Source organism: Limulus polyphemus, unplaced genomic scaffold (assembly GCF_000517525.1).
Source record: "Limulus polyphemus unplaced genomic scaffold, Limulus_polyphemus-2.1.2 Scaffold1374, whole genome shotgun sequence".
NCBI lineage: Eukaryota > Metazoa > Arthropoda > Merostomata > Xiphosura > Limulidae > Limulus > Limulus polyphemus.
In genome coordinates, this window is record NW_013666984.1 from 49,681 (window position 1) to 59,951 (window position 10,271).

Below are 10,271 nucleotides of genomic sequence, written 5' to 3' on the forward strand. Positions count from 1 at the left end.
TGGATATTACACTTACAATTCCCTTGATACAGAAACTGACATAGTTTTATGTGGTTATTCTAATTTTTGTCCAAATGGGAGTGAATTTCATACAGACAATTATAAAATTAACATGTTAAAGAAGTGCTTTTAAAGTAACTACTTCATATCAACAAGAGAAAACTGGATTTGAAAATAGTGTTTGATGTGAAGTAGTTACTTTAAAAGATATCACAGTATGGTAAATAACAAGAGAAAGCTGGATCTGAAAATAGTGTTTGATGTAAAGTGGTTACTTTAAAATATATCACAGTATGGTAAATAACAAGAGAAAACTGGATTTGAAAATAGTGTTTGATGTGAAGTAGTTACTTTAAAAGATATCACAGTATGGCAAATAGCAAGAGAAAACTGGATTTGAAAATAGTGTTTGATGTGAAGTAGTTACTTTAAAAGATATCACAGTATGGCAAATAGCAAGAGAAAACTGGATTTGAAAATAGTGTTTGATGTGAAGTAGTTACTTTAAAATATATCACAGTATGGTAAATAACAAGAGAAAGCTGGATTTGAAAATAGTGTTTAATTTACCATACTGTGATATATTTTAAAGTAACCACTTTACATCAAACACTATTTTCAGATCCAGCTTTCTCTTGTTATTTACCATACTGTGATATCTTTGACAACACACCAATGAAAACTGAATGATGTATTTGAGGGAATTTGTAATCAGCACCGGTTCCAAATCAGTTCAACAGCATCATGCTCATAATGACAACAACAAAATTATGTTCAATGAATAAAAAAAAAAAAATGTAAGAATGAGAATCGTGGAAAAATGTTTCACGGAACTGTTCATAAATTTAAAGAACTTTTTCTGTTAAGTTAATAAGAGTAAAATTTATTAACCATTTTTGGTAGGACTACACCTATAATATATGCATTTAAAATAAAAATATATTCCCTAACAAGAAAAAGTAGGTACAATTTTCTAGAAAATGCCATGAAGAATATCAAAAACATATTTAGCAGTAAATCAGCTGTTACAGTTTCTCACGGTCCGGAACAAATGACTGAAATATGGTTTTCTACTCAGCAAAAAACAAACAAGACACACAGCATAAGTATTTATGCTATGAAGTAAAAAAAGTTACAAAATAAAAACTGTACACATTTTCAGTTTTCTTTTTAAATATATTCACAACATAAGAGCAGAAAATAAATATGACAGTACACAGAGTAAAAATAAAGATTAGTTGAAATAAATATATATTTTGAAATAAATGTTCTCCACATAATAACAACAAAATTAACAATTTATTCTTCTTCGTCTTAAAAATCTGGTTATACATAAGCTTGGAATATTTCCTCGCTGCACAAGTGCTGGTGTGTCGAGAACACAACACACGAAACAGACCTGCCTATTCATCCTTAACACACGATTGCTCCTATTACATAAGTGTTATTATAAAGTGTTTCAATTTGTATGGTCTAGTAAAAAAAAATCTTTACATAAAATTCCTTAATTCTTCAATAAAGCCATGCCTAACACTAATGCAATCAGCTTAATGTGCTCTTTCCTGGCACATTCTAGAAAAGTAGGTAATTCTTGGTTTGCAACTAGTTGGTCACTGATCTTAAGCCCATATCTGTAAAACACAAATAAAAGTCTTCAAGATAATATGTAGGAACAAAATATTTTACATTAAGTATTTTTAGTTAACAATAATACTTATATTAAAACATTAACTTACATGCATTATGTTATTAATGCTGAAATGAATTTCTTTCAATTATTCTTAATATATTTTTATTTGCTTGCTTTGTTTTACTAATTAAATTACAGAGTGGTACCTGTTATTCTATATGCATTCAAATTATGCAGTAACAACAAAAAAATTATACATATAACATTTAAATTGAATCATACCATTTTTTAGTTATTAATTGTTTGCTTTGTTTTGAATTTTGTGCCAAGCTGCACAAGGGCTATCTACGTTTTTTACTTATTAGGATTACTAATGTATGTGCATGTGTGCGATATACATACATATATAAATTTATATATATCAAAATGAGACACACTGTCCAAATTACTGTATTTAATAATCAAAATATTGCTTTTAAATATATACACAAGTACAAAAGAAGGTAAACTAAAGTATTTTCTAATTAATGTCTCAATGTTTAATTGTAGGGGAGGGGATATAGAAGCACATTATATATTCATGAATTTTTCAAACACATACACAACCTGTCACTATCATACTCACCCTGAGTGTAAAGTCCCAGCTACCTGTAGACAAGGCAGTGCCATCTGGTGACACCTTCAGGCAAGTCACCCTATTTTCATGTCCATAAAGGATTGTAAGCCTCACACATTTCAGTGTATCCCAGACATTAACAGTGTAGTCGTTGTAGCCAGCAAATAAAAACCTCCCTTCAATAAATGCAGAATATCAATTTACATGTACGTTAAAAAATATGTGATTTATTATATCTGAGTAATTGTTTTAATAAAATTTTCTTAGCTTTTTACGTGAGAAATCTAATCTTACAATGCAGTACCTATATAGAAAGTGTAATGGTAAATAGCAAAATACAGTATATAAAGTTTCTGTTTTTACAAACACACTTACCACTAATAGAGAAGTCTAGAGAATTAACACCAAAGATGATGCTTTGCTTGGAGTAAACAGCAACTTCCCTGTCAGCTCTCAAATCAAACAGTCGGCACTGTATCATAAATACGAACCTCTTAACTGTCTATAAGTAACACTGTTAGGGTTTTAAATGTAGGTCATTCAAATGTAGTTTTTATGACAAAGAAAAAAAAAGAAAAAGAAAAGGTCATATTACAGGATATATTTGTAATAAACATACACATACAAAAATGTTACTCCTAAGTTATCTGTACACAGCCAATTACTGGCTTTGACAAGCAATTTAGAAAACTAATATAATATTAGAAAAAGCTGACTATTCATAGTAATACATACACATCCGACTCACAAAAACTTTCCTTTTTGTTGGTAGTATCAGATTTACTTATCTAATGTATTTATGTACATGAAACAGCTTACAATATATTTTACACTTGCCTGATCATCAAATAAATGTGTGATGACATTTCAACAACACTCAAGTTGCTGTATGTCATTGTTGATGAGGCTTCTTGCTCAATGCCGAAGCTTATCAGAGTCATTGAGTCACAAGACACGAAGACTGATTTGAAATACTATTTATTAAATATACCTATTAGCCATAAAGAATGGTGTGACTTAAATAACCATTAGCCCTACTGTGACGTACCATCATAGATATTCTCCACTCACAGATCATGCTTCACATCATAAACTTTCTATACAATACGACTTTGGAGCTGGTTACACAGCTGTATTGATACATATTTGTCTATCTTGTTCTTTTAAATAATAACATATCTTTCTGGTTTGATCACTCCAAACCAGAACCAATTAACTTTCTTCCTACATATTGTACATATGGCATCATCTTACTATAATGGACATAGCATGAATATCAATATCTATGTATGTAACCAAAACTCCTGTACCATCTACTGAATGGCAGGCACCAGAAACAAAAATCTATAAAATAAATTCACACTTTGGGTATTCAAGATTCAGACAATTAGAAAAATAAGTATGGTATGTGCAACAACCATTTCTTTATAACACAATTTTAAATAAAAGTACTCTCCTCACAACAAGAACACGACTTTCACTTGGACTGAGGGTTTCATTATACTACTGAAAAACTGAAGTTCTAAAAAAAAAAATATTATTTTTTCAATAAAAAAGACCCACTTTTAATATATAAAAACATTACAATTTATATCAGCAAAATTAATGAAAATTTTGAGCTCTGTACATTGAATCATTGCGATGCAACGAGTTGCATATGACTAAAGAGCACAATCCGAACACTACTTCTGAGAAAAAAAATCCCTTTTAGAAAAATGTTCACTTTTCAAAATTTTTTTCAATCAGGTATGAATACTACGGTTAGTAATTACTGGCACAAACAGCGGCCTGTAGGGAGTCATTTCTGCTAGTTTTATACAATGTTTATTTTTGTCTTGAAAAATGTGATATTAACGACATATAAGTTTGGAACTTTGTGTCATCATAGAAAAAAGGTATTCCTCCCTTGAATCCCACTACAGTTTAACAGTTTTAAGTTTCATATATATATATATATGGCGAAATATCAAAACACTTCTTTTTTTATTGTGTATTGAAAAAAAATGTGGCAATGAAAAGAGTTAATTACTATCTCATCAGGGTGTGAAAAAAAAGAGTTCACCTTCCTGTCCTGAACAAGTAAAATTTGCCAAAGGACCAACGACAGTCAGTATGCACTCATCCCCATTTTAGGACTTACACTCCATTAAACTCTTTACAACAAATTTTCCATTAGCCTGTTAATCACCAATTTTGCCATTTCTGAAAAAAAATATAAATCTGCCAAAAAACTGAGAATTTATTTTTCATGAAAAAACATTTAAGAAATATTAAACCCGAAACAGACTTGCTATGAGGCTGGAGATACTGATCAATGAGATAGCATAAACCAATCACAGCTAAAGGTAACGTGATTCATCAAGTAGTTTACTAAAGTATTATTGAATTTTTACCTCTGCACCCTACTGCATTTGTTCTTCACTTTCTTTAAGTTGTGGTTTTGTCGACTGATGTCCGATTATCACTGGTTGGGCAAATGGTGGAAGTAAGGTTACATATGCTTGTCACAGTTTTGTCATTAAGAGTTCACAATTAGAACAAAAAAGTGAAAGCAAGGAAATGAAGACAGGAAACTGAATGTGAAATACAAGCCAATAACATTTCCATTTGAAATTACTGTATCTAAAAGGATACTTGATTATTTCTTCAAAAAGTTTGATAGTGGTGTCAGAGAGCAAAGAAAATTAAATGAACAATGAGATACTGCAAAGGGCACAAAAAGTTATCAAAACTGAAACTTTAATACCAAATGGGTAAAATATTCACGAGTCATTTATAATAAGCAGTAAGACCAAATGTTTTGTAAAGTTTGCCTAGAATATTATTATATATTGCCATTGTGGGAAACCCATTTTTCAAAAGTGTATGGGGGTTGTGTGGAATTTCAGGAAATATACAAGTGGGACCATGACCACAATCTATATTTTGTTGTATCTCTAAGAAGGATGTCAGTGACACTTAGTGAAACTGTCCATAAAGTGGTTCATTTTGAACATTTGAGGGATTCTATGAAATCCAAGAAAAGAACAGGGTGGACTAATGTGACAGGTATAGAAATGATAAGGCTTGCAGAAACTTATGTGAACTACACAGCTAATAGAGAGAAAATACTACAAATGAAGTGAAAAAAGGCAAGGTTTTTATGTACACATAATAGCTGATGGTAGTACTGATATGCATATTATAAGAATACGAAACAATTTTGACGTTAGATAAGTGGATCCATATTTAGGCAGAGCTAAAACTGAGTTTAATGATTTGTCCCCTTCAGTGATGCAACAGTATGATGTGTTAGCAGCTATTGATAAGGGTTCAGAAACACAGGAAGTTTTGAGGTCAAAATTGGTAAGTTATAACTCTGATGATGCTGGTGATATGACAGGGCAGAGGTCTACAAAAGTTTTTTGAGACAGTTACCCATCAACATATAATACACTGTGTGGGGCAATAACCTTGAACTGGGAGTTATAGATGCTGTCAAAACATTGGCCTAGCTGAAAAACGTTTGATGAAACAATTTAGGGTACTGGTATTCAAATACTATTATCATTCCAATAAAAAACTGACATATATGAAAATTATTTCTTAGCATATTTGAGGAAAACACAGCATTCTACAGTGGATATCAACATGTTTGATTGTCAAACAGACATGGAGCACTGGTGGCCTTAGAGATACACTGTACCGTTATAGTTATGTATCAGGATTTGTCACAGGAACTGAAGTGTGAAAGTTGGTGACTAAGGTTAGAGATTTCCTGAAGAAACTAAGTGAATGCTACCAGAGATGATGATTTTGTTTGTTTGTTGTTAAGCTATACAATAGACAGTCTGTGCTGTGCCTACCATGGGCTTAAAAACCCAGTTTTTCACATGATATGCTTTCAAACTTACCACTGAGCCACTAGGGACACAACCAGAAAAATGATTTATTTGTTACTGATGTTGTGAGGAAATTAAATCTTCCTTCATAGGAGTTTCCAGAGTTAAAATTAATTGGAGATGTTAAATAAAAGAAAACATTTAAGCAGAATTATAAAAATAAAATATTCATATGCGGGAAGGATTCTCGGCAGTCTATCAAAGTATACTGGTACAGACCCGACAGGCACTTTCAAAGATTTTCTGGATGAAATAATACAATACATTAGTTGCAGATTTTCACCACTCCAGGAACCTCCCTATGGTAATTTACAGATGTCATACCTTGTGGCCTGTGACAGCAGAGAAATTGAGGGTAAAGATGCAGTCTCAAGTTGTGGATCAGATATTCTGACTGTTGAAGAAGCTGCTAAGGCACCAACTAAGTAGCTTGGTTTGAAACTTTGGTTGAATAAGCAAAGGTCTACTAGTCCTTAAAAAACTTATGCTGGCCTGCTGGTGTTAAAAACCTGCTGATCTTCAACATATACTCATCATCATCATGTGCCATCTTCTTCGGTAAGATTGGCTGTCACAATCCTCCACTTCTGTCTGTTCTGTGCTTTTCTCACCGGGTTTTCATATTTTGCTATATCTGTCCACTATCTAATATTTGTTATCCACTCTATTCTTAGTCTTCCCTGTATCTTTTCCCTTCTATTTGACCCTCTAATAGGACTCGCTGGATGTTGTCTCGTCTCATCTTTTTGATGGTTGGTACAACATATCTTTTCACATTCACCATACTGGGAACTTCTTCAGTTGTTACCTTGTCTATCCAGGATCATCTTTCTCTACACCCACATCTCAAATGCTTCCAGTTTGTCAATCAATGCTTGTATCAAGGTCCATGTTTCACAGCCATATAACAGAGTTAACCATATATAGCACTTTATGATTCTCTTCCTTGTTTTTACTCTTATGCTCTTTGATGTCAGACTTGTTTTCATACTATTAAAGGCACCTCAATCCTCTTCACATCTTCCATCACCCGTTATGGTCTGGCCGAAGTAGGTGAATTTCTCTACTTGTTACCTTGTGATGGATTTATTATTCTATATTTATTTTAATATTGATGTTTGTTTAAATTTAATTTATATTTAGAAATGTACATAAATTATACTGTTAAATATGTATTGCAAAACTCCTGCCTATTCCCTAAAGTTGTAGAAGATTCTCGAGTGTAAGAATCAACAATGTATGTGTGTACGTACATGCTAATGTAGCTTTTTATTGTTATGTAATCTGAATTTGCAAAACTCTCCACGTGCCTATAAATATAACTAACACACCTCGCCAAAAAACAGTATCTATTATTGGTTTGCTATGTTTGGTGTGCCTTAAACTTTGGAATCTATAACTGTGATTGTTATAATGCTTATTAATCAGGAAACTTAAGATATTTGACCAGGAACGTTTATAAATTTCAAACATTACAAACCATTTAATTTCAGTGGATTCACATCGGACATTAGTACTTTTACAAAAACATTACCTAACATCATCGGTGGAAACTCGACCTGTAATCGGCATGTGACCGGTCAGAACTACAGGGCTAGCCAGCTCCCTATTAAATGCATTATACCTACATCAACTCGAAATTTACTCGCTCATCATGAACCCTCGATAAGATATCAAGGAAGTTCCAGACTAGAAAGAAGACTTTATATTGCTTGTAAGTTTGTAAAACTTTTGTATATAAATCATTGTTTGTAATAACTATTTGTAATAACTGTTATTGTAAATTGTATTATTGATTGTATATTAAAATATATTTGTATTAAAAAAAACTGTGTGTGTCAATGTTGTTGGCAAATATCATAAATTGGATATATTTAGAAATTTAAATACTAAATCCAAAGTACAAATTAACTCAGTTTCAGACCATTCAAAATTGTAATATGTAACAACCTACATTCAGGTCTCAAATTAAACAAGTTACTCTTCAGAACCTAACGAGAATTCAACAAGCGAAGATGTCCATCAGTAAATTCCAAGCAGATAGTATAATAAATACCTAGCTAACCTCAGCTAAGACATTTAGTCATGTGGAGAAAGGCAGCATTAGTATAGGAAGGACCATCATTGTCTGTCAGCCACTATCAATTCAAAACTTGAATTAGCTCAGTTGCTACATATCTTTATCAGTTACAGTGATTCACAATATGAAACTGATTAGAATGATTTAATTGTTTTATCAGCTTATCAATAATGAAAAAAGTAGGAATTATAGCAATATTGTTGTACCATTTTAACTAATCATAGCTGTTTTGTTTCAACAATTTTAAATTTAGCATAACAGTATTTTGTTAGGCTTATTGTACAGTGTTGCACACACTAAAAAATCAACATGGCAAAAAAATTAAAGAGACCTTTAAAATAAATCCAACCTAGAACATTGTTACGGACCTAATGAAATGATTGGTACCTACATGTCATTCATTCCTTTAGGAGTAGTGAATCTAAATTATTATTTTTTTTGCACCCTGCTTGCATTTGTTTAGAATTTGATTTCAATTTTTGAAGGATTTGACACTCCGTACTTAAAAAGTTAAAAATAAAAATCTGAACACAGAAACATTTACATATTACAAAAATCTAAATAATGTATTTTATATTCAGGGCTAAACTCTCAATCTGACAGTTTTGAATTTCAAGGTTTCCTCAAACAAAAAAGTACCAAATTTAATCCAATAACAAAGATGCATATAATTGTCTTTTTTAGTTCATTACTTCCAATCCTATGAATAATAAAATTGGGTTTGAGAATAATTCTAAATATAAATCAGTGGTCTATTTGACATTAACTCACAGTGAATCGTGCTTCTTTGTATCATAACTGAACTCTTAATAAACCTTTTTCCTATTGCCTAAACAGTCAAATCCCATCTCCAAACTTAAATGATGTTAAACATTGAAATCTAGTACAACTAGTTATATTTCTAAACTACAGATAAAGTATGGATTTATCTCAATTAAAGCTGAAAAAAAAAGAACATTCTGATGTAACAGTGATTTAAATGGTCTCCCAATCTCGTTTACTCTTTCACGATTATACTTTGCAACCTTAAATAATGTTACCTCTGTTTTTTAAATATATTTATTAGCTCAGATCCTACTTAATTAAAGAATATTGACAAACAAAACCAATTATTTTACATACAGTGGCATCATCTGATCCTGTGGCTATGGCATCTCCACTTGGATAAAACTTCACTGTGTTAATATCTGATTCATGACCTTCAAAAGACTGTACACACTGACCAGTTCTCATGTCCCATACAAGAGCCTGCCGATCACAACCCTAGTGATAAAGAAAAACAAAAAACGTACATTTTTAGCCATCACAAGCCTTAAGATAGAAAAGCAAGGACTTAACTATTACAAACCTCATAAAAAAAAGCAAGTACATTTTTTAATCATCATAACCCTTGTGCAATAAAAGCAAGTACTAAACATTACAACCTTTGTGTGAAAAAAAAAGCAAATACATTTTCTACCATCACAATCCTTAAGAAAAAAAGCAAGTATGTTTAAAGTAAATCAGCTTTGCAATTTTTATTAAGATATGATACTTTGGAAGGAATGTTATATGACACATTTAAACTTCAAATAATAAACATGATACATAAAACAAAATGTCATTAACTTCTGATCAGAACAAACTACCTATACAGCTTATATATACAGGGTGTCCCAAAAAAATGTATACACACTTTGAATGATTATAAATACAATGTTTATTAAGATATATCTAAGTTTTTTAATTCAAGTTAAAGAAGACAAGTGTAGAATATTTTAGAGCCCATAACTCACTTAAACCTTTTTTCTTTACAGGTGCAACTGATTTGAAGTAATGGCAGAAGCAAGACTAAGCTTTGAGAAAAGGAAATTTATCCTAAAGTGTTACTGGAAGTGCGAGAATGTTTTTTTATTGGGATACCTCAAAGATTAGGTTTATAGCACAAAAACCTGCAACAATCAATGAGGTGAAAGCAGCAATTGAAAGAGAATGTGCCAAAATACCAAGTGAAATGATTCGTGGTGTTTGCTATTCTATCTGTCATCGTTATCAGCAGTGCCTGGACCAGAACGGTCATCAGTT

At 31.6% G+C, this 10,271-nt stretch overlaps 1 protein-coding gene across 1 annotated transcript in view; it reads right to left on the reverse strand.

Annotated features, from left to right (window-relative positions):
- Window positions 1–564: 564 nt before the first annotated feature.
- The window catches only part of LOC106463308 (guanine nucleotide-binding protein subunit beta-2-like), a 21,058-nt gene continuing 11,351 nt past the window's right edge, over window positions 565–10,271 (reverse strand). Inside the window, exons 7-10 of the mRNA XM_013923325.2 lie at window positions 9,330–9,470; window positions 2,622–2,718; window positions 2,256–2,422; window positions 565–1,631 (exon numbers count right to left, since the gene is read on the reverse strand). Of these exons, the coding sequence (XP_013778779.1) occupies window positions 1,620–1,631; window positions 2,256–2,422; window positions 2,622–2,718; window positions 9,330–9,470 (417 nt within the window). The 3' untranslated portion in view covers window positions 565–1,619. The remainder of the gene's footprint in view (window positions 1,632–2,255; window positions 2,423–2,621; window positions 2,719–9,329; window positions 9,471–10,271) is intronic.